The sequence below is a fragment of the Hoplias malabaricus genome, chromosome 11, assembly GCF_029633855.1.
Source record: "Hoplias malabaricus isolate fHopMal1 chromosome 11, fHopMal1.hap1, whole genome shotgun sequence".
Lineage (NCBI taxonomy): Eukaryota > Metazoa > Chordata > Actinopteri > Characiformes > Erythrinidae > Hoplias > Hoplias malabaricus.
In genome coordinates, this window is record NC_089810.1 from 17975167 (window position 1) to 18001754 (window position 26588).

Sequence of the window (26588 nt, forward strand, 5' to 3'; positions counted from 1 at the left end):
GGGGGTGGGGGGTAATATCCACTTGTCTCTCTGACTGTGAACAGGATAATTCTGTGTTATCCGAGACAGGGCTCTCCAATTCCTGGCTCACAAACACGCTGATTGACTTTATTGCATCATCAGTAAGTAAAACCATGGAAACCTGTAATCATCTTATGAAATCTCTCATCTCTGGAAGGGCCATGAGGCGACAGACTGCTGGAACTGCTGGTGAAAAATATGCTCATCAGACCAGGGGAAATGGCCTCAATAAATCTAATGAACCATGAAAAATTCAACATTATAGTTGCCATAACAATTTATTTTTTATTGGTCGGCCGAGGGTGTGAAGGGGACAGATGGGGGTCTGGGTGTAAAAGATATGAGGGACTTTTGGTGTGATCTATGCATCTCTTTTCCTTTTGTGGGACTTTCTATTATTATATTACATTTTACTTTGAATAAATCTTTTTAAAAATTAAGTAACTTTTCATAGCACACTGCATTTGAAATAATTGCTGAAATGAAGTCTTATCTGCATTTCAACAAATAGGTCTGTCACCATCATATCACATTGTGTGTTGAGTTTATTATATTTCATTATTTTTTTACACTACATGACCATACTCCTTTCACATTACATCACAAAGATCACATCACATTACATATAACACATTTTTAATTAAGCTCTTAATAATCAATGGTCCAATTAAAAAGTTCCTATATTACTATGAAAAAATGTCCTATTATTTTGATTGAAGTTTAGTTTCATGTCTCGTCAATGCTTTTCATATTGAACCCATTTGTAGGGATTTAACCCACTCAAACTCAAAATGTCCAGTCCAATTTGTCTGATGACATGAATAAGGATGAAAAGGAAAAAGAAATTTGTAACAAAAATATATTTAGTGTAAACCACAACAAAGTACAGCAAACTAAGCTTAAGCAATAGCATAAAACTCTGAGTTGACCATAAACTAAACTTGAGTCTCTGGCTTTGCAGAGAAGCAATACACACCAATTTAACTTTACATTTCTGGCATATGCTTTATTTGTTGAGGTGGTGGCTGATAACTAATTTTTTTTCAGATATTAATTTGATAGTGAGATTGGTTACCTTCATACTTAAAACAAGTCTTGCACATATGTGCAGTATCACTGCTAAAGCTGTATATAATAAATCATGCTTTCATTCCAGAGTGCTCAGCAGTGCCTAATTTCTAATAAATAATATAATTTCTGTAAATAGTAGCTAGAAATTTGAAAGAGTTGGAGACTGAAGGAAGCATGCCCCAGTAAATATTTCAGTGCCATGCTTTTATTGATTAATACTGAACAAGATTTCTCATTTGGTTGTTATTTTGATTTATCAATTTTCTGAATTGTATATCATCCCAGCCCTTATTCATTTCTGTTACCATTGGAGACAGATTCCACCATATATATATATATATATATATATATATATATATATATATAAGGAGGAATTCAAATAATGCACTGCCGTTCCTGCAAACACATTTGGTACACATACACATACGCTGAATTGTATTTCCGCTCCTGCTTTCTCCCCCTTATGGAAAAAAGCTATTTTCCCAAGCTTGTTTCAGTCAGTGTTGTCTCTCTTAATGACAGTTAGCTTTGGTTGCATCTTGAGACCATGGTGGGGCTACACACACAAACACACACACCCACAGTACGTACTTCTTTCTCCCCTAAACGACATGCCACTTTATCCTGGAAAATCCAATTTTCTCCCCTACGGGAGCCATGGGCCTAAGCTATTTTCTATGTGGGTGTGGGTGTGTGTTTATTATGGGTCATTGTGAGTGTGCTTGGCTCTGAGTGTTGTTAGATTAAAATCACTATCCTCTCATGGCCAGACTGACAGCCAGCAACGTTCATTAAACTTGTTGTTGAACAACAAATACACACACACATACATGCACGCACAAAAAGCCTAAATATAATCTTTCCTCTTTCTCCTTTTTCTCACCAACACACACTGACTGTTGTCCACAATCAATGCACACATTTCTGCAGCTACTAAACAACCATGTCTGAGTGTTAGTCGCACAATCAAGCCTTTCTCATTTTATCCCGCTAAGAAGCAGAATGCACATTTCTGCTTCATTCTGCACACGTCTCTTTCTGACACAAGGTCAAGCAGCAGCCAACACTGGCACAATTATACCTGCGTACACACTCCCACTCCAATCTCCTTCTCTGGCTTTCTCAACTAACCTGTACAGCAGAATGCTTCTTTATTCTGCAAGCAGGCTTGAGTGTTCTAGAGCTTGCAAATATATACATGTAGCAGAATTGGAAAAGTGAACTTAGGTTTGGGAGATACTGGGCTGTTTCGTACACATTGTGTTTGCTTGTCTGAACCACAGAGATTTTAACCTATGAACTTGTTTTGCCCAGAACTGCATTCATTTGTATCAAATGTTGTGAGGCATAAGAAGCTTGACAGAGCTTAACAAGTCAGAGTTCTTAAAAGCAGTCTTTTTTGTTTAATTCAGAGTGACTCAAAAAAGCAGACACTGGATAATAGCCTCTTTTGTTAATAGCCAACCAACAAGAGACATAAACAAACTACAAACCAACTAATAAAACATAACTAACTTCCATTTGGCAGACTTTTCTGCCACTCCCTTTAAGAGCAATTACAAAAAGCACTACCTTTACCATCCTCTAACTTATTTAAACAGTTGCAATATGTCATAAAATGCAAACGTACAAGACAGTAGATCATGTACCAAGGTACAACGCAGTAGATCTTTCATAAGCATACAGAATACATATCACTTGATATTATAAAGGACTCTGAAATTAAGGATTATAACAAAAACTGTGTTTTGTGCTGATCTTTACTAACATGATGTTATAATTTTGCTGTGTTGCCCACCCTTAGGCTGAGTACACATAGCCACTTGGGCAGAGAGACCAGCAGAGAGCCCTTCACTGCACTGATTAATCTGGCCAGTCAGATTGTCAATAGCTCCACTCTGTGTGAAAGGAGCTCAGGTGGAGCTTGTGTACTGAGCACTCATCTGTCTGTAGAAATAGAACCCACAGCATCAGCACTGAGTGAAAAAAGGAAAAAAAAAAAAAGAGCAATGTGTGCAAGAAGACTGGAGGCAAGAAAAGAACTGGAGCTTACCTCCCAGCTTTATATGGGTTTTGATGTTTTATTACTCGTTTGCTTTAGTTAATAGTGTTTGCCTGCACTGTAATTGTCATTTACATGCATTGCTATTGCTGGCTTCTTCAAGGCCGTTGTTCCTCCTCTCTCTACACAGCAGAATGTTCTTTATGTGAGCTTCTGCTCGGTGCACAAGGCCCATTTCCATTCCTTTAAAAGCACAGGACCCGACTGCCTCTCAAAGGATGGAGGCTGTGGAATAAAAATGAATAAAGGGCACCGAATCTGTGCTTTCAAACTGAAGTCACTCTATAGACTTGTTGCCTTGCACTCTGAAAAGATCAACCCCTCACATGTACAGCATAACAGTGGTGTCTTTTAAAGGTGCACACTCAAGAGTGAAGATGCTCATATCCTCCATCCCATTAGGCCACATTATCAACATATCAAGGTCAAATCAGCCTTTACCAAGGGCGTCAGGTAATTACCAGAATTTACCTTTCCTCTGTGTGTGTGTGTGAGTGTGGGTGCAATTGTAGGGCAAGGTCAATAGGGAAGGGACATCTTACACTGTAGGGCCAGACGCTATCCCAGCAGGGAATGCCACCTGAAACAGTGCCTCTATAGTTTCACCAACCTTCTATCACAGCACAGACATAATCACAAATCCCCATGAACACGTGTATGCAAATGCACACTTACTCTGAACCCAAACTCAGCAATACACTAAACATATACATATTGTATTCTCATGCACAAATGCACAAACAGTTCTTATGCAAATGTGCAATACACATGAGTGTCCTACAAACTTGCAGAGGTTGAAACAATGAATTCTCATCATCTTTCTGAAGATGATGTATAGTCATACATTCATTGTCTGTAAACGCTTGTCCAGTTCAGTGTTGCGGTGGGTCCGGAGCCTACCTGGACACAACGCAGGAACATACACTGGAGAGGGTGCCAGTCCTTCATAGGGTGACACACACTCACACATTCACACCTATAGACACTTTTGAGTTGCAAAAAAAAAAAATATCTTGGCTGTTATGTGTTTAGATTATATACATACATTTGCACAGTACTTATTTGTTATAGAGCAACTCTGTGGCAATACGGATACCTTGCAATTTGAGTGAATTTATGCATGTGTGTGGTACTCACAGCCATCATATATGTCCGTAGGGATGTGCACAGCTGTATGATTGTAGGAGATGAGCCGGTTTTTAAATGATGGGTCCTCTTTAAAATCTGGTCTGATCCGGTTTTTCCTCACATCAGTTTCATTAACTTCAAGCTGTGGGTGAAACAAAGCAGATTCATTTCAGCTACTGGGTATCAAAATTCCAGCCACTTGTTTAAAAAAAAAAAAAATATATATATATATATATATAAAGACATGAATCATTTAATCTCTAAAGCTCTGAAATAGCACCACCACAAAGCAGTCATTTCTTGGTATGACACTAACATGCCAATGTGAGAACTGAATGCACTATATGTGAATCTGCCGGATACTCATTAACCACTCAGAATAGCACTCACACGTCCTAACAAGACACTCTGGGTGCACATCCTCCCCACTATTCAGTCTGTCTCTGATTGGACGTCAGCTCTCCCCATGTACCTCTCCTTCTCGTTATGCTAATTGGCAGGTGTGATGTATGCAGTCTGGTGAGAGTGTGTTCTTTAGACTGTGGGGTTAGAGCGGAGAATATGCTCCGTCTTTTTAGCGATTCTCCTCTGAGCAGATGAACTGAGATCCATACATCATCAGACTGGTTAAAAAAGACAGCTTGACTAATGAGCTTGGAGGGTCTATTACATATCTGATTTAGCTTTAAAGGACCCCTAAAAAGACAATCCATTTTCATGGAAACATTTAATTTTACCCATACATAGATTTTAGGCTGTAAAAACAGTTAATTTACCTATACTGTGCTACAGAAGTTTAGCCTGATTATTGAAACTTATTTTTATTTTAGCCTTTTGAACATGATCACAACAAATAGAGCATGGGTCATTAAACTGCTGGTTTCACTTTAAGCCAAAACCTGGAAAAGGCTCACGTAGAAATGAAATAACTACAACTAAGTAAGTGGATCTCAGGAGGTAAATACTACGAAAATCTAGGCTATGGGCCCTATAAAGTTCAAAGCGTCCTTTTTTATTAGAGTGGGACCCTGTCATTTTAAAAAAGACCCAGACAATTACCGGTGTTAATTAGATTTGTGCCAGTGTTCCACAGGAAATTCTGAAGACGTTTTTAGGTGCAGTGAGTGGGAAATTATGAGCATTTAGCATTAGCATTTAGCATATATCACCCTAACAGAGAGATTTACTTACATTGTCCTTGGCATTGTAATAGACTATCTCATCGTCCTGTACAGAAAAAAGAACAAAAGCCTTTTACTCCACTGGGGTCCACTGAGGACATTTTCCCTACTGAGTGTATAACGTCACTAATGTGCTCTCCTTGCCAGCTCAAGCCTGTGCATGGCTAAAGACCGCATGTTCAGGTGACTACAGTCTGAGCACTTCTCTCTTGTATAATTATAGCATTGCAAATCACATCAAATCAATTACACATCATATGACCGCATAATATTACAAGGCTAGACATGGAGGTAATAATTATTATGATACATTACATCATGATGTACTTTTCATGAGCACTGCCACTACGTGAGGAACTGTTTCCTATGCTGGAAATGTTGAAGAGAAACTCACCATCTGCACAAGTCTCAGTACAACTGTACTATTGAGTACAGTAGAATCTAGAGTGAGATTTTCCAGTAAAGTCCACTTCTAATGAGGTATCTCAAATGTGTGAGGAACATTTGAAATATTACAGTTGCTCTGGGTTTTTTTTTTATTAGAAGGTGAATGCAGAAGGAAAGCAGATAGCTTACTGGTAGGAAGCTGAAAATCTTATTACAGACACATAACTGTAATATTACATCACATCTTCATATTGTCATTACAGTGGAGAGAACAGATTACTCAGAAGACAGATACAATTATTCGGAAAAGGAGGACAACAAGCTAAAAGCTTCTTTACTCTAGCTGAAACGCAAGGATAATTTTCATTGGCGTCCATTTTCTGCTGACAGATGCCATCAAAGTTTACTTCACAATTTTTCCTCAAAATTCATGGTATGATTCCTTGTATGAAATGATTTTATTGTAGTGTTTATAAGCATATAAAATGTCATGTAAATGTAAATGTCATACATAAAATGCTTACCATTTTTCAAAAATAAATATATATACAGGTAAAATTGCAAAGGTATATCTCATTATATCATAACTTTAGCTATAGCTTTGTACTGGCTTAGAAAATATATTGGCACACCACATGTGATACATACCATAACTAGTCTTTATGTATTGAGTAATTACTTAATGTAGTGTACATTGTTGGCACATGTCAGCCTCATCAAACTATTTAGAAGAAACTGTATGGACTTGCACCAAGAGCAGTATTGAGTTTCTCTGTGTGCGTAAAGCATTCTTTAAGTTTTTAAAGTAAAAATAAATCAACAGCCAATAAGGAGAATGTGTATTCAGTGAAATTGTACTCCCAGACCAATGCAAGGAATTTGTGCAGTGAAATCAGATCCATGAAGCAGAAGTAAACTGCACACATGCATGTATGTGAATGGTCATCTGAGGTCATTACTGCTATATTTATTTGTTACAGTGGTAAATATTGTGGGGGTGCAGAGTTATGAGAGCTGTGGGTCTCCCAAGGGAGCTCCCAGAATGCTCTGCGGCCATCCTGTCTGTTGTTTAAGGGAGTATATATGGGGCTTTGAAGTTGTCGTTGTGGGGGTTTTGGTGTTGGGTGTGTTGTATGTGTGAGTATGTGTGGCCTTGGTAACGAGATGTAGTGTTGAGTGCACTTTTCTGAAGAAGGGGAAATTTGGACATGTGATGCCCCCGCATCTAACTACACAGCAAGCCCCAATTGCTGGTTGTTCACTTGCTCCTTTTCACTTAGTGCCCTTAGGGCACTTTAATAAAGGTAGTGAACACAGTAATGGCTCAGTGTCATTTTCCTGCCTCCGATGAGGTCACAATGTTGATATTCATGTATTTGGTCAAAACTCACAATCGATTGGACTGTATTTATATATATTAAAAATCAAAATGTATAGTAGAAATGATGGAAAAAGAAAAGATGGGCTATGACTGACAAGGCAAATTTATAAAGGCAGGATTGAAATGTTCTGTTAAATGACAGACTTGTTATTAATAATGCAGTATAATATCCTGATCAATTACTTACTGCAAACTCATCCTTCCATTGATGCTCCATCTGGGAGGTTTCTGCAGCAGCTGCCAGAGCCTAAAAAATGGAATAAAATAAATTATACACTCCTTCACAGGGTTTAATTAAGAGCTTGATTTGAACAGTGAAAGTGCTGAACACATGTCACCTCATGCTGCATTTTGTGAACCAAGCTGAATGGTATTAAATTTAATCGTTGCTATGTTAGCTCTCACTTTCCATTACACCCTATAAAATCATGGCTCTTGCAATCCTGTAAGTTGTTCTGTGAATGAACATAAACTTGTAATATTGTGCCTTTATTATGACTGGGACGAGGCGTGTTTGGTGTTCCACTCTGCAGTGCAGCGCAGTAGATGAGCCCCCCGTGACATATTCGCTTAACTTTCATCCCCTACTAATGAGCCATCAGAAAAGTGGATGTGTGCTGCTTCTAGACAGCTTTAAAAGTAAAAGACGGGTGGTTTGACAAGGCAATGTGATCTCTCTCTCTCTCTCTCTCTCTCTCTCTCTCTCTCTCTCTCTCCCTCACACACTCACACACACACACACACACACACACACACACACACACACACACAAAATAAAGGCAAGGTGCTGAAGCATGGAAGCTCAGTTGGGAAGATTTTAAGCAGACAGGGAGAGCAGGGCAGTATTATATTACAACCTTTAGCTCATGGTCCTGTCATGCACACGTCCAATCTGTACAACACATGCTACACCACTTTTCCCTGGAGCAGAACACGAATAATGCTGTCAGTGACCAAATTATAACAGTCCAGTTTAAAAAGAATGTCTCAGCAACAAAAAAAAAAATACACATAACAGAGTCAAGGAGCTTCTGTGGTATTGTGTTAGAGTTATGAGATGTCGAATAATGAAATCGATAGTCCTCCCTCCTCATCCATCACTTAGAGCAATGCTAGTCATTCTGATAGTCTGTTAGTTAACTTTAAAAATGTGAGCAGATAGTTCTCTTCCAAGCAAGTCCAGCTTTCCAGTGACATAACGTTAGCAGCAGTTTGAAGTGGGGTGGTAGCTGGTGTCACATGTCTGACCTTTCATCAGGACATTTTGGAACAGGTCTAGGTGTCTGGGAATTATTCAATTTATGGGACAAACAGGTCAAACTCTGTTGCTGTTAGCATTATTCCTAACCTACACTTATCACAAGGTATGTGCCTTTTCATTCTCATGATCCCCAATCTAAAATAAAGGCATTGTCTTAACAAAAACATATCTGTTATTATCTGTTAAAAACTGTCACATCACATACAGCAAATGTGTGCATTCCGTGTTTTTTCCCATCATGTATTTACTGATTGTCAAATCTTTAGTGTTATAAACAAGCGTTGCTAGGTATAAATGTGCTGCCACTTGTAAAGTTTGTAGTTAACATTTACAGCTATTACTTGTTTAGAAGAGGAAATACAAACTGCCAGGACTTTTACTAGACAAGATTGGCTGTAGGCTATTTTTAAACACTTACATTTAAGAGGCAACCTGATCATGACATGAACAACGATCCAGCGGGATCCCACGGCAGACACGGAACAGGGTAACACCACAGCAGTTTGTTTATTTCAAATTGATATGAATTTTAAAGTGCCAGTTTTTACCAGACATTGTGTACAATATGAGTCTAATTTACTGGCCTTGCAAAGCTCTTAATCAGCTAAAAGAAACTCTGATAGTGATGCAGAATATACTCATATTGTCTGCGATCTGCTTTTCACATCGTCAGAATAAATATTATTTTACAGGTGTTTAAAATGTACTTATTACTGCGCTTATAATGCAACTATCCTTAAAATGGCACAGGTTTTTAAAAGAATTACCCTCATATCCATATTGTGGGGCAAGATAAGATCATTGTAGTTACATTTGAAACAGCATGATAGCATGGCATACCCCCAATATTCCCTTTGATTCCTGCCAGCACAACCCAGCCTTAACCCTATAAAGCTGAACGTATCAAATATGATACATGATCTTTAGAGGTGGCTCTTTTATCATCTAATGAAAAGAAATACCAAAGCAAACTTCCATCATTTTGGGCCAAGTTTTCTGAGTTCTCTACTGAACTGTGAATGAAGTGGAAGCATTTCCATGCATTTAACCAACCATTACAAAATTGTTGCTATCATCATGTAAAACACAGGAGAAAAATGTGGCTACTTTTTACTAAACTGAAACAATTCCAGGTGTGATTTGTATGATGTTACTTGTAGTAAAATTAAGCATTTTTCTTTCATTTCATAGCTGCAGTGTATTCTACCTGTCAAATGCTCATTAATTATAATAAATATTCAGAAAATCTGCTCTTTACAGCAGCAAAACAATGTCACAAAGTATTTTTATGAAAAAAATGTATTTTTATTTTCCCAAAAGCCTTTTTGCGCAAAATGTGTTGGCTCAGATGTCGACATAGATTTTGTGAGACAGATTCAGAGGAGGAAGATGATGATACAGAGGAGTATGGGAGTTCTGTTGAATGACCTCATACCTCAAGGCAAGGTTCAGACAGTAACAACTGTAGTTCCTATAAATATGGAAGCACTATTGTGCAGATCAACAAAAGAGAGAATTTGTGGTTGCGGTGTTTTTATTACCACCAGTATAGGAAATGTAAAAAGGTCAGAGAGAAGAACACAGTACTCATGGGTCAAGGACCTCTGGAGCAGTGTCTCGTCAGCTCATGTTATGTTTTCCTGACAAGTTCTGAAGAACAGAGATTGTTTAATTGAAATCAATCTATATTAAGAAAAAATTGTAAAGAAGTCTGAAGAACTTTTTTTAACTGATGCACACAGCAAATTCTCAAGTGTTAAATTATGTGTTGCTATTAGTGTTAAATTAACACTGCTAGTGTAATAATTTAACTCTCTCAGTGTTAAGTTAACAATAATAGTGCTGATTTAACACTGGAGAATTTGTTGTCCAGTGAACTAAGTGAAAGACCAATTAAAAAAAATATATTGGTAAAACCCTAAATATGATGCATTTAGAAATTATATGATTCAAAATTAATAAATTATAAACATTTTTAAAAAAGGCCACATAATGTGTGATTTTCAAAAAAATCCGTTTTATTGTATTATTATTTCATGTGTCAGGCTTTATAGGGTTAAATAAACACACCTCTGTCAGACAGTATCTGCCCACTCTGGCACATTAGTTCTAGGAGTACATGCCAGTCTGCAGGAGGACACTGATTTTGGCACCTACTAAATGCAAACAAATCACTTAAAAATGAAAACGTACAGTTTTTGGCAATCATGTGGCCACCATATTTCTTTCCTACTTTCTTTCACAGCGTGAGCTGTGAGGAGGAGGTGTTTTTTCAAGGTCTTCGTCATCTGATACTGTAACAGAATCCTTATCATGGCATCTTGTGAAGCAAATGGCAAGTTTACACAACATAAGATGACTTTTGGCCTGCGAGTGTGAACTGTGAACTGCTAAGTTTTTAGAGTAGCGTTTTTATTCTTAGATGTTTTTTTTTCCACATTGCAACTGAAAAGACAGAACAGATGAACCTAGTAATTTGATCAGGGCAGGGAAATTACAACTTTCATTTTTAATATTTACCCAATATTTAAAACCCATCCAGTCATCTCTAGTACGTACTCACTGGTGAACGTGGTTGAAAGCCTGTGCGTGCTTCCTCCAAGTCATGTAAAGCCTGACCATGCAAATTTCTGAAGCTGTCACTAACAGAATATGCTTTTATAAGTTGTTCAGTGCTCTTGGAGGAGGACTCTGTTAGCTAACAGACAACCACAATGGATTGCATTGTGGTTAATGATGAGTGCATGGCTTTTTTCTTGAATAATTTACCTGCTGTGGGTTACAAGTGGATAGCAAATTAGGAATTGGGTTTGATGTGTCTCAAATTTGCACAGTAATATGATCACAGTGCATGTGTTCACACTGTCATGTAACAGCTTTCAGATATCACCAACAATGCATATGACTACATAATATTTCTAACTTTCATACTCTCCCACACTTTTTATTTGGAGTCCAAAATGAAGTGCAGTGAGAGGCAGAGTGTAAATGCACAGTGCCCTTCAGTCATGAAATCAATCACCTCTCGTCACTGGAGACGCATTATAGACCCACAGAAATACCAGGGGTAAAGGGCTACATGTTTCACTGTCCACTAAAGATCAAATCGCTCAAGCTTGCTCTTAATAACACATATGACCAGAGAAATTCTAATGTCAAACAGCTTCATGCAACCAAAATATGAAATCCAGCCTGACTGGTCAAACCTTTTCCCATGCACAAAGATTAGAATTTAATCAGATTCAAGACATATAAATATATCATGGTGTCAGATTTCATGTGAGTTTTTGCTGCTGAAACTACAGAAAATCTTTCCTTTCCAGTTATTCATTTATTCATTCATCATCTGTAACCGCTTATCCAGTTCAGGGTCGCAGTGGGTCCAGAGCCTACCAGGAATCATTGGGCGCAAGACAGGAGGGGGCGCCAGTCCTTCACAGGGCAACATACACATTCACACCTACGTATACTTTTGAGTATACTATTTTCGCCAATCCACCTACCAGCGTGTGTTTTTGGACTGTGGGAAGAAAACCGGAACACCCGGAGGAAACCCATGCGGACACGGGGAGAACACACCAAACTCCTCACAGACAGTCACCCGGACCGTGAATCGAACCCACAACCTTTAGGTCCCTGGAGCTGTGTGACTGCGACACTACCTGCTGCGTAAGAATTTACTTATTCTCCAGAGCCTACCTGGAATCATTGGGCACAAGGCGGGAATACACCCTGGAGGGGGCGCCAGTCCTTCACAGGGCTGAATGAATAAGTAGAACACTAAACATGGACACCTGAGATGTAGAGGAATGCCCAATACTGTTTCCTATTTTACCCCTACCCCTTGTTTGAGTGTCCTCTTGCCCCTTGAATGGCGGTACAAGTTGTAGGGGTTAAAATTTTCCCTTGTAAATTTGGAAGATCCTTCAAGAGCCTGATACATCATCAGTCTCTGCCATTAAAATGACAAAAATGGAATATTACACTCATCATTGCCCCAAAAAAACATATCTTCAAAATATTAGGGGTTAAATATATTAAGAATATTAACAATATTAAGAATTTATTGTTAGTGAATTTAGAGCATTTCTATTGGTCCATTCATCATGAAACTTTCACACAGCTGCTGTGTTCCAATGATGTAGTAAACAAACAAAAAAAAAAAAGACAAAAATGGAGATACATATTTTTCTAGACAGCAATGATTTGCAGCCTGTTTAAAGAATTGATTTTTGAAATTTTGACAGCTTCAGTTTCACACCTTAATTGAACAAATATAAAATAATTCAAATAAAAAATTAAATTTTTTTGTTAAATTTAGGGCATCATACGCCTTCAGAACTGTTTGAAAATACTACATTACCCAAACCTAACTATAGCCTCAGATGCCACAATGCCATTTAAGGTGAAACTGGAAATTTACTAGCTAACTACGGAGATATCAGCATACTGCTAGCAATGTTTATGCTTGTTATGAAATAAAGAGTCATAATATATTGACACTACACTATACTAAGACAATAACATTTTTATAGCATTTTAATAACAAAATAAATTTGTAGGTTTATTTGTTTGCTTGCATGGCCATATTGCCGCTGATTCACAAGACATGCTCAGAACTGTTTCATATTAAAGGTCTCTCTCTGAAGGGTCATGTAGCCCTAAGACTTTGGTCTACTCATCTACCCCAACAAGATCTGGGATCCCTAACCCTAGGAAAAATGGAGGGGTAGGGCTAAGCTATAAGGTCATGAGTGAAGTGTAATTGGGCCTAAGGATAGGGGCAGTCTAAAATTGCAATTAGGATAACTGGAATTCTGAGAAGGAGAAAATGCCAGAGCCCGTCCAGAATCACATAACATACCTCAGGCAGGGAATCACAAATTCAAGCAGTCGCTCACACACAGACCTTTGGACAATTTTACATAGCAAACATGTTTTGCACTGTGGAGAAAATCCACACAGACACAAAGAGAATACACTAAACACATTACAGAACTTCATATGGTTTTCTCAGCTGTTCCTAATTACTTTTTAATTGATAAACCTTGTAAACACCAAGCTCAATGTCAGTGTGCTCTTTGTAGTATTACTGATTGTTTTCCGCTAATGTTACTTCTGCTTCACCTAAACAGATATTTTGCAATGTCTTTAACAAACACACAGGCATACGCACATACACACAGTAATACACAAGAACACACACACTCAGACACTCTGGAGCTGGGATTCTGGGCTGATATCCAACAGTCTCCTCACCTCCTCTGCACAGTCTGGAAAAGACTAAAAATACACAGAATGATTCTCTCACTCTCACATGCATGCAATTGCATGCGTGCATGCACACACACGTACCTAAAAAAATCTGTGTATGCATAAAAACAGCAGCAGGGAAGATAGCATTTTAAATAATGCCATGTATAAAAACGCTACCAATAAAACAACTGATATACCTCCCACTGACAGGGCTGGGAACCAGAATGTGTTTGCCAAATATGCTGGCCAAATCATATACTACTGAGTACTGAATAGTTGTTTCAGTGCCAATATTTGGTACTTTGAACAAAGTTTAGATAATTAATTCTATTTTTTCCTAACCGCTATGACTGCTTAATTACACAGATGTTTTTTTTAATACAATCGTATATTACACATATTATACCCTTTTACCTCCAGTCATACACATTTTCAAAATGGCATTTGATTTTTCCATTGTATGAACACATTTTATGAGGAATGCATCAATAGAAATTGTCCAAAATTCTTTCTTCACCTAAAATCTACCACTTTGAAGATAACCTGTATTTACAGATACCCTCGTGTATTACATAAATAAGAAAACATACATGTACCTTCATATTTACACATGTAGATATGGATGAAGAATCTGTATATTAGGTAAATACTTTAGGATTTGACCACTTTTTAAAGTTTTAAGTAAAGTGAGACAAAGAGTTACTGCACTTTAGCCAATATTAGCAATAATTGTAATATTACAAAACAGGTTAGTTGCAAATACATTATTTAAAACAACTAAAATCTGATTTTAATTGATGGACAAATACAAATTCATAAAATAACAGCCCTAATTGGTATCATTTATTACCAATCTGTAAAATATTGTGCAACCACACTTTAACATTATCCTCATTAAGAAGTATGGAGAGAACTGGTGTATAGATCAAGATATACATCAGTGTCAAACAGCGTGTTGCTTCCATAAAACCTGTTTCCATGACAACCTCATTAGACAGTGGTCATTAAGATCCTGGTCTGTTGGTCAGAAGGAACAACAATGGAAACACAGGTTAAACTATGTGCACTGTCCATTGCACAGATAATAAGAAATGAAGCTGACAATTGACAGTACATTTATTCAGAAGTGCATTTACACATGAAAAATGCATCTAAAAAATATGGTGTCAAATTAGTCATTCCCATAAAAAAAAACTATATGTTTATTTCACACACTGAATATTTTGTTAGATCTTCTTGAAATAATACCTCTCAGCACATTTGACAGCATCCCAAGAGCAAAATTCAAATGAGACTGAACCATGTGCAATCTTTTTTTTTCCCCACAGTGATAAATCAGTGATCTAATAAAATAGGCTTCAGAAATCACTTTTTTAATAAAACGGCAAGGCAAAAACCTTTTTATTTAATAAGCTAATTTATAAACCTCTTAAAAATATTTTCACTCAGTGTTAATAAATGAAACATTGCATGAAAAAAGTGAAATAAATGTCAAAGTAGTATTATTTAAATTACATCATATGAATGGGTGACACTATTTTCTCATTCACAGCAGACCTTAAATTACTTAGAAAGTTTGTACTATACTTTGAAAATGAGTCTCACCAGATTTTGTGATGTAAACCACAAATGGTGCTTTTCCACCAATGAGGAACTGGAACGGTTCTTGTTCATGAACCTAATTTAGAATCGTTTGGCTCTTTTCCATGAACAAAATTTGGTTTGCCAGTAAATAACTGTAAACTTGAAAAAGGTTGAAAACAGTTTCTGTAACATGAAATACCGTAAATACTTTTATCAGCCAAAATACAAATTTCTTATATCTCTTTACTGTAAAAAATATATTATTTCACTGTTAAATGCACAAACCACAAAACTGTTAAACGCACCAAATCGAAAAGTCTCAAAGACAGAAGTGTCCAAGAACTGGGAGGAGCTGAGACTCATTAGGGAGCTCCCAGCATGCCTTGCTTCTCCATAGTTCCTGTGATTTTCAGAGTTTCTTTGTTTTTTTTCTGTCTTTGAGACTTTTTGATTTTGGATTGCATTGGGGCGATTATTTTGTGCATTTGTGTTTCTGTGCAAGTTATGACGAGATGCATGTTGGTCAGGAAAGTTCACCATCAGCCTGTGTTCCGAGTGCTGGAGTGTGGCAACCAGATCCCGCACATTTCTTTAGTCCTTTCGGCAATATCTCCTATTAAGGGCTGAAAATAGGATGCGGTTTGGCTATATCTAAATAATGGCTATATCTCAGTCTCCATTCTCTCATTTTTCACACAAATTATGTTTTACGTTTTAATTTACGGTTTTTGTTTATGTCAAAGTAATGTTTCTTTGTTATTTTTATGTAAAAACTATGGCTTTTTTATGGTGTATATCGTTTTTTTAACAGAAATTTACTCTAAACAAAACAGTTCTTAAGCGTAAAATTTATGATTGGCAAAAACGTGACCGTATATTTTACAGTGAAATCTTTGCCACCACAGCTGCCAGTTTTTTACCGAAAATGTTACGGATTTTTTTTTTACAGTGTACATCCATAACTGTAAGTTCAGCACTTCTTTTTAAAGCAGAAAGAACAGTTTCTGAACCCATCAATTTTATCACCCCATATCGCCACCTACTTTTGAGGGGAGATATATTATACAAATCTACAAGTCAGCTCTCATTTGTTTGCATGGTATTTGAATGGTAAAACTCTGTCAAATGTTACATTAATCACAAACTGACAGTTTGGTATGTACATGTTCGTACATCAGGACACAAGAAAAACAATGCTTTTTTCTTTACAACAACTGATGTTATGTATTGACATAATTTTGGGAGTAGGACCATGCTCGAACTCCTTCCCTTGGCCCTATATATAACCTGCAAACTCACGTCATTTCCGTGTCAGACGAACTCTCTCCCACCTCCACCCCGTCTCCATCTTTTTTCTTGTATTCTTTTATATGCATTCCGAAACCACCTTCAGTTCCTCCCCAAAACATCTGAGTTCACCACTGTTTCAGCCTTTATGGGTGTGGTCCGTACTAGAAAATTGTGCTTTGTAATTGTAACAGTGTGTTATAAATTTGTGTTTTGTATTAGTAATCCGTGTTGTATTGGTTTGCAAATAGTATTATATTTACAGAATACGTTCTGTTTGTTTGCTAAATTTTGTCATTTATTAACTCCATACGAACCAAAGAAGAGTTGGTTACTCAGCGTGAACGATGTTGTTCGTAGGCGTGTCAAGATTAAACTCCAGAAAGGGCTCAGAGCCTCAAAGTGTTATCACGCATTGCAGCTGGTTGCAGTAATTTACATATAAACAGGAACATGTTGTTTCTGGGACTATGTTTAGCGCAACACGAGTTGTGTTGGCCGCTTTTCTCTTGTGTTCAAGAGCACAGCAGGATGGCTCGAAACTCAGCAACATTTGCACACATGTCATATCTAACTCTTATCTGATCACAAGGTTATCTGCTCTGATACTAACTCTGTAAAGACACTTTGCGACAGCATCAGTTTGATTTGATTTTATTTGATTTGATATGAGGGCGGCACAGTGTCGCAGCAGGTGGTTTCACAGTCATGTTGTGGGTTCAGCTCCGGGTGACTGTCTGTGAGTGTGTGTCACCCTGTGAAGGACTGGGGCCCCCTCCATAGTGTGTTCCTGCCTTGCACCCAGTGATTCCTGGTAGGCTCCAGACCCACCACAACCCTGAACTGGATAAGCGTTTACAGACAATGAATAAATTAATGAATGAATTGTTATGAATCCACTGTAAATAAAAAATAAACAATTACTCTGTCATGACTCTGTACGTTTATCTCTGGCACCTTTGATGAAAGCCATGCAAAGTGATGCTAGAACTGAGCAACCCCACTTGGTTCCCATCTGGAAACCCCTCTGTTGGAAACACTTGCCGGTTTGCTAGAGAGCACCAAGGTTCCAAGAATCAGAATTGGAACTAGCTCAAGAACCAGAGATATTTTGTTGGAAAAGTGAATCACACTACTATGCAAAAGCTAGAGAACACCTTTTTGTGTTTTTGAATTTCACTTTACAATGGCCAACAGGCACATTCATTCATTCATTGTCTGAAACCGCTTATCCATTTCAGAGTCACGGTGGGTCCAGAGCCTACCTGGAATCAGTGGGCACAAGGCAGGAACACACCCTGGAGGGGGCGTCAGTCCTTCACAGGGCGACACACACTCACACCTACGGACACTTTTGAGTCGCCAATCCACTTACCAATGTGTGTTTTTGGACTGTGGGAGGAAAACGGAGCACCTGGAGGAAACCCATGCGGACACAGGGAGAACACACCACACTCCTCACAGACAGTCACCCGGAGCGGGACTCGAACCCACAACCTCCAGGTCCCTGGAACTGTGTGACTGCGACACTACCTGCTATGCAGGTAGGTATTAGAGCTTCCATATTTTTCAGGAGTCATGCTTTCAGTCTTATAAAGCAATTTGCAGAGATGTTTTTCCACAGTACAGTCTTAGGTGTTGGTTGCATTTCCTGCTTTTCAGGATTTAAGTTGTCCCAAGTAATACCAATTGTCAACCTGGTATTTTTAGTAAAGGTTCTTGAGAGTTTAACATCATTTCATCCTCCCAAAAACTCATCACAGTGTAAAAATACATAGAAACACCTGTGGATTTTTTGCAGTAAATTTTTTTAACTATGGCTTTGGTTTTGTTTCCACATATTTTCCTTCAGTTTTTAGTATCTGCTTTAATCATTTTAGGAAGACAATTGTGAGGTGAGACAGAGCTAAGGGAAGCTGCTTGTGTGAATGTAAATGTCTCATTAAAGGGAAACAATGTAAGTGATTCAGCATTTGGAGGAGGTCATTGGGTTTGGTAATAAATGACAGCGGTGTGCAAACAAGTAAATAAATATGATAGATGTAATGTTCCACTTACTAGGGTTGTTTTTAACTATCTGTTTTCTGACAATGAAATATGAGTAACTTGTCTGTTTGGCTAGATGATAAACAAATGAAGACACATGAATGACACATTCTCTGGTGGCAAGGATTGATCATGTAGTAAACATTTAAACAACTGAAAGCGTTATTCTTTCATAACAAGCCTTTTATGAAGCTTCCCTGTATTCCTATGAAGTGACGGCAACTTTGTAATTCACTTTGTCTGCACCTGCGGATTTTTAATAACAGCGTCAGTAAAAGTATAAATGATTTGTGTCAGTGTTGACATCTCCACCAGGAGCCACAAGGAAAAAAAAAACATATTAGGTCTCTGAAAAGCAATATTCATAGTTCTGGAATGTTCTTGCATAAGAAACCCTTATCACTACACAACTTAGTACACAGTCCGTAATACGACTGGTCATGCCCTTAGGTGTGCTCTCAGGGCCAGAGACTATGAGGCCAAGTTTAATAGCTTTAGAAAACTGGTGCTAGATGTCAATGTGCAGTGAGGGCTGGAGGCTCAGAAGCTGAACTACAGCAGTGTTGGCATGTTCATCACTTAACATGCCTGCCATCTTTCCCCCAGCCAATTCATCAAACTGATTACAGTAAGCAGAGTGGAGTAAGTCAATAAGCACAGAGGAGTTCCATCAATACCTTTACTCCAGTTTAATCCCCTAGTCTGGGGAGAGTGCAGGTTATTAATAGGGAGTTTGGCACTGTAGAAGGGTGGCGTTTTACGTGAATTCACAAATCCACTGCCACTCTGTGTCCAATTAGCACACATGCATGTAAACATGAGTGACAAACTAATGGTCACACTTGTAAAACCCTAACGTATTAAAGCTGCATTCGGCAGGAAGGAAAGTGAAAATCCCAGTAAAAATCCTCTTTTGTGGCAGCTCCAAAGCTAAGCCTTTGTAGACGCTAATTCAAATTCAACCAAGGTATGATTCATTTAAAGTAGAAAAAATTCAGACTGAGCTCTTAACATAAAGCCTTATATATTCAAAACACCCTTGAAACACAGAGATGAATTACTGAGAGGCACTCTGAGTACGTGGAGTGAGGGAGAGAGCAGCAGACAGGAGGGGAAGAGCTCAGCCCTGTTGCTGGAATATCACACACATCAATCCCTAATTATTCTAGCCATAGGCACACGACAGCAGGATAAATGGCATTCCTGGGTATAAGCTTGTGCGGACACATTCATCTTATTATAGCATACATTAGCCCCTCATATGTTTGCAGTACATTCAGCTACCTGCTAGACAGACTGCCTCTCTGACAGCATAATTCATTAAACCCAAATTATAAGAAGATTCCATATAAACAGGAATTAACCTCTTTTCATTTCCTATAGATAACATATAACCTAATATTCACTGCTGTGGTCATTACCTAGATGAAAGTGTGTGACCTTAAAATGCAGACGGTCCATTATTCCGAGACAAAGGATCAGACAGACAGTGATGTGACAGAGCCCATAAACTAAGCAAGGCCTGAGGTAGATTGCTTTCTAATGGGAGATTTTGGCTGGGCATTGTCATTGAGTTACAGCAGTCAGTCATAAATCCTGTTTGCTGCTGCTTTCCGGTGCAGAGCGTGGCTTCATAAATGATTCAGATGTGCGTGTCTGTTCACAGATGAAGATGTCCCCTGTCCTGTGGAGTCCCATACACCTACATGAATATATACAAAGATGCAGATATGGACTAGAGTTCAGTATCAGGCTTTACAAAGCAGTGCTAATACTATTATAACTTAAATCTACAAAACTACTGGAATTCCATGAAGTCTGTAATCTTCAGTATCACTGTGGTCAATGGCCTTTGATGTGTCTACTTCAGTTTATGTTGGACCCTAAGCTGTATATTAATAAACAAGGGAATTATTTAACTTTAAGCTATTGATGACATAATGACTTAATTAACATTTGAATATAATGTGAATGTAACAAGCCAGAAATCTTCCACCTGTAGCACTGGTGTTTTAAACATGTCTTCTTCCTGATATAATTTCCAGCTTTGTGCTGGATCTGAATTTGTCGATAAACTATAAGTCCTAGCTAATGCTAAATCAACTCAATAAGCTGTAACACTGAAACCATTTAAAATGTAGTAGTTAATGAATATTCTGGGTTGGGCAGTATAACTGTAATACCGTATACTACGGTATATAAAATGTGGACAGTACTTCTAAATGAGGGTCGGCATTTCAAAATGATGACGTGTGGTGTGTCAAATTACTCTTCTTTGTCTAAGTTATATACAAGACCAAAGCTTTCAAAGCCAAATCTTCATTTAAGAGAGCCAGAGGGAGGGGGCAATGTGGGAGCTCACAGAATGATGATGTCACACCATTCAATGGGTGGGGGAATGGGTGGAGTAAAAAACACAATCCCATTAGCCCACCGCAGAGAGAGTTTTTGAGAGTTAATGAGCAGTGAGTTATGGTTAGCGTCTGATAACTGATGCAGGACTGACTCAATTTTTAGTGTTGGACATCAATTCTGGTAATACGTGCTTTTTGGTCCGAGTGCTTATGTGAATATCCCACTGCTCAGGTGTGTGTGTGTTAGAGAGAGAGTGTTAGAGAGGTGTGTGTGTGTTTGTGGGAGAAGGAACCAGATAGAGAGGGAGAGAGAGAGAGGGAGATAGAAGTGTGTGTGTGTGTGTGTGTGTGTGTGTGTGTTTATTGCTAGAAACCCTGAGAGCCGGCAGTGGCAGATGTGAATATCCCTCGGCTCAGAAGCTCTTTGTGAGTGTGAGAGAGAAAGAGAGAGAGAGACAGAGAGACAGAGACATGGAGAGAGAGAGAGATAGAGAGAGGTGTGTATGTGTGTGTGTGTGTGTGTGTGTGTGTGTGAGAGAGAGAGAATTACTTGAATTCACAACAGTACTGCAAACGTGAATTACACTCAGCAACATGTAGGGGGAGCCCAGGAGACAAAAAAAAGTCAATTCTTATATAGTATTCCATTAACGTAAGTATCAGACTCTGTCTGCTTGTGGGCGGAGCATTTGTGGCTGACACTATGAGGCTAAGTGCAGCCTGACAGTTCACCCTCCCACATGCACCCTTCCCCCATGTGTTAATATTTTCAGACGGCAGATAACAGTGTTTAGAAACACATAAACATAAGGCTAAATGTAATGTAACCATTAGCACAATGAATCTACATAAATATAACATGCACAGGCAGTGGTGACTGAACTTCTTACTCTTGTACTGGATCACAAGATGCATATAAACTAAAGGTCTTAGTCAAACTTAGGTAACAGCAATGCAGTGAACATTCCTTATCTGTGAACTGTGTTTGAAAACTTCCAGAAATAATCCACTCATATACTTTAAAGTGCATACCATTCTGAGCAGCATTATAAAATCTTCTCTCACAATCTTGCTCAAGGCAGAAATCATCCCTTTGCCCAGCATATCCACACATCACAAGCAAACTGCAATTATTTATAGCATTAATAGGAAATAATAAACGTTGTTATTATTACAAACTAATATTGGTTGGTCTAGGACATTTTAAAATTCAGTTCTTGCCTGGTGCTGGACAACAAGAAGTAGTTAATGCTGAAAAAAATTATAAAGCTAATGCTAATTTAATTAAACCCAATAAATGTAGATATGAAACTACATAACCTGTACTGATGGTTTAAATGCCCAAATCACCACAGGATGTAAATGAGACTGATAAATAAAAAAAGAAATTGAGGAAAAAGCAAAAAACCAAAACAACACTGTGGCAAGACCTCTGCAGTGTGATTGATTAACACTGAATGCCAAATGAAAGAGTGTGAGAGATGCCAAAATGGATTATTATGGTCTTCATGATCTGATGAAGGTGATTTAGACTTTCAGAATAATGAGAGTAAGACAAGCTCTTATGCAGATTTAAGACTGACCCATTATGCATAGAAAATGAATAGTAAAAGAAAGCAACATAATATTAAATGTTAGGAAAAATGTTGCGACCAAGGCAAGCTTTAAAATTGCAAATGGGAAATTCAAATAACCTTGTGACCCCGAGGCGTGTGGTAATTATGAAAATGAAAGCGAGGAGAAGAGGTTGTGCCTCTAACACTGCTCAGGCTCCCCCAGGGCTTTTAGACAGACAGCAGCAGCCTTACTTTCAGTGCTGGATCTTAGCACTGTTTTTCCTTTCCCTCGAGGAGGTTAGAGGAGTGATCCAATTACCTCCAAGGCATTACATCTGGCTTCATTATTTACAATGCATAATCATTAAACACTGCAGCCAGCACTAGCAAGGTAATGACTGGGAAAAAACCCAGTCACCAAAATGATCTCCTCACGATTACTACCACAACAAAAACGAGTGAGGAAATGCGCTACAAGAGTGTGTTTAAAGTATCAATTTATGTGTGTATCACATTTATATGGTAGCAACAGGGTTATGGCCTTTAGTTCTGACTAATGACTGGAGACTTTCTTTCCTAGACCTACTTCTCTAATATGATGCCTGCAGAGAGTGACATTGTAACTGGAACAGTGGTGATAATAACTATCCCATACAACTAAATTCGAAATTTATTGTTATGAAAATATAATACCAAATGTGCATTATGCTCTCTATGTGCAATGCAATCAAAGTTTTTTTTTTCATGTCATCATACCAATGTGCAATATATTTTCCTATATATCATCGCTGCCCAATAAAAAACATGCATCTCCCAAAATATTAACTTTACAGGAGAAGAAAAAAATCTCAATACATTTCTGTAGAATTCAGTGTAAATATATTTTATTCCAAGCAATTTTGGAGAATTTCTATTGGTCATCATGATATGCTACATGACCACCTTCCCACTGGAAAAACTTGCCCTTGATCCAACATGGTGGATTTCAAAATGGTGGCCATGCTCTGGACATAGCCTAAAAGGTAGGCCCCCTCACCCATTACTTGCTGATGTCTTCAGATATGTCATTTTCCCTTTCATTTCTGATATAAAATGGTGTCCCGTGACTTTTGGAAACAATCAATCAATAGCAATTAGGGTTTTGGAGTAGTTCTTTAAATTTTACCACCCATGGATTATTCATTAACAGGAAAAATAATACGCAAGTTTTAGGGTTAAGATCTAGGAACTGAGGCGGCACGATGGGGCAGCAGGCCTGGGGTTGTGGGTTCCAGTCTATTTACTGCCTAATGTTATTATTAATTATTGCATTAAGTCCCGGTCCAGGTGACTGTCTGTGAGGAGTTTGGTGTGTTCTCCCCGTGTCTGTGTGGGTTTCCTTCCATGATCCAAAAACACACGTTGGTAGGTGTATTTGCGACTCAAAAAAAGGGTCAGAAGGCATGAGTGTGAGTAAATGTGTGTGTGTTGCCCTGAGAAGGACTGGCATCCCCTCCAGGGTGTGTTCCTGCCTTGCGCCCAGTGATTCGGGGTAGGCTCCAGACCCACTGCGACCCTGAACTGGATAAGAAGTTACAGACAATGAATGAACAAATCTATGGAACTGAAAATGGGGTCTGGATACAGGTAATTTGAGGGGTTAACCTCTTGCAGAATACCACAATATCTATATGTCTGTCCAATATCTGTGTGGGCTTTGTAGGTTGTGAATAGAGGATTCAAAGACAGGAACATAAACACAGAGCAAGTAGTGTCCAAACCTTCACCCTGCCCTCTCATAAAGCCTGCAGCTACATTTACACTCTCGATGCTATTGACCACACATCTCTCTAATGAAGCTACCGATAGGCTGGAACAGAAAGACAGATGCATGCTTCATGGCCCACTGCTGAGGTCAACCAGCCACTAGCCTGGAAATCAATGCACCACTCACAGTGGCCCACTTCCTGTGACACACTGCACCAATCTGCTTCCACAGATTCTCAGCTGGACAGTTAACCGGACTAATACAACCATCACCTCAGAGACAAGCATGTAATTAGAACAGGATTTATGAGCTCACACACAACTGATAACTCAATTAAAGATGAATCAGAATGACAGGAGACTGACCTGTTGTGTGTGGACTATACAATAAACACTGGACGAGTAGAGCCGTATAAAATGGTCCTTATAAAGTGAGGAATTAAAGTGAAGATCATCTGAGGTGTTCATTCTTATGTTCCATCTCCAAAAAAACATTTCTAAAGAAGTACAGTGAAGAACAGTGAATTCAATGCTTTTATGCAATCTCTATCTTGGGCTGAAATATTTAATATAGACGTTAATAAAAGTAATTATACTTCCACATATAAACTTACTGTGTGTGAATCAGTAAAATGCTCCACAGCTATCAAAAGAAGTATATCTTCATTTTTACTCCCCAGTTTAATAAAAACTTTATGATCACATGGCTATACTAAAAATAGACCATGAAACTATCAATTCACTTTTTCACCAAGGATAAGCAATGCATGATAGTCAAACAGACTGGGAATAATAAAACTAATAAGCTAAAATACTGAATATAAGCATGCGAGACATAAACAACGTTATGAACTAGACTTCTAACAATGAACTGACAGCTTCCAGTATAATTTGTGCTCATAGCAAAACAAGCCTCAGTTCTGGTTTTCCTTCCTAAAACCAGTCTGGAGCCCTGCTATGAAGAGCCCAGAAGAGTTTTGGCTTACAGAGTGGTGACGTCTGTAGCAGAGCTCACAAACTGTGCATGTGTCCCACGCAGCAGGCTGGGAATGCAAAGCCCCCCAATTTGGTGCATCTGCCAATAGGCTGAATGGTGGTGCATTAGAGCTGGTGGATTTATGGCACTGTGACCAGCCTAACAGTGCTCTGGGGACTCATTCACTCTTTCCAGTGGCCTTTCACAAAGGCCAAAACACACTGGCAGGGACAATAAAGACGACTCGCCTGGGTGCTTATTACTCTGTGACGTGTGTGCGCACTCATTCATCTAATGAGAGCAAATCCCCAAAGATCACTTAACAACTGAGAGATCAACTTTAAACACATGATAGATCTCACTCTGAGCCAGGCTCGCCCCAGTTCACCAACTTACCCAAACATTCTAACAAGTAAAAGCAACAGGCATCCAGAACTAGGAAAATATCAACAGTCGAAAACAGCACCTGGACAGACAACTTAACCCAGCGATCAGATAACATTTATTAATATGCAAAATATGCTCAAATGTGAGATATTCTGGGAAAAAAATCACTTCAGTGAATTAGCACATTAATGTGTGTATCTTAAGTAATGACCAACACACAAACTGTGAAATATTACAGACAACATGGGATTCTATAATCTGTTCAGTTATTATATAATAAGGTGAATCATTAGAATTGTACCACCCTATCATCTGAGTAACCAACTCCAATAAGTGATGGAACAGCTTTCATGTGAGAGTGATTAAATCAAGTAAAACACAACAAGATAAACAACTATAGTGTAGAAATAAGAGAACTGAGCAAAAACTGCAAAAACATATGATTCTGTGTCTCGCTTCTCACTGCTGCTCATTCAAGGCTGGGGAAAGCTTTGGGTTCATAGTGTTTACTATACCTTGGGTACACACATTTAATCAGGTCATATTTGTTCATCAAATTTTACAACAATCGTCCCAGCAAGTAAAAATCACAATGTCACGTGGCCAGAAAAGGTGGTCATCAAATTGTTCTTGGTAGAAATTACGAATAAGAAAACTAAATAAAAACTCATGATTTGTCCATTTACCAGCTAACGTTTTATACATGGTCCCACAATTTACATCTTCCCTAATACAAAAGGTATGTCAATACTGACTAATTTGGCTATTAAAGTATCCATACAAAAAAAAGACCTAGCTTGGATACAATTTATACATTTTCATTTTCCTATATGCCAGCTCTGGCAATCAATAAAAAACATGACAAATCCTCACCACAGCAGTAGTAGTGGGACTCTATCAATAA

The 26588-nt window shown here is 38.3% G+C and overlaps 1 protein-coding gene across 3 annotated transcripts in view; it reads right to left on the bottom strand.

Annotated features, from left to right (window-relative positions):
- LOC136709361 (voltage-dependent calcium channel subunit alpha-2/delta-1) overlaps nt 1-7474 on the bottom strand; it is a 65794-nt gene extending 58320 nt beyond the window's left edge. For all 3 annotated transcript variants that reach the window (XM_066684513.1, XM_066684512.1, XM_066684514.1), the window contains exons 1-3: nt 7419-7474; nt 5474-5509; nt 4292-4424 (exon numbers count right to left, since the gene is read on the bottom strand). In XM_066684513.1, coding sequence (XP_066540610.1) covers nt 4292-4424; nt 5474-5509; nt 7419-7448 — 199 coding nt within the window. In that variant the 5' untranslated portion in view covers nt 7449-7474. The remainder of the gene's footprint in view (nt 1-4291; nt 4425-5473; nt 5510-7418) is intronic.
- Between the last annotated feature and the right edge of the window lie 19114 nt (nt 7475-26588).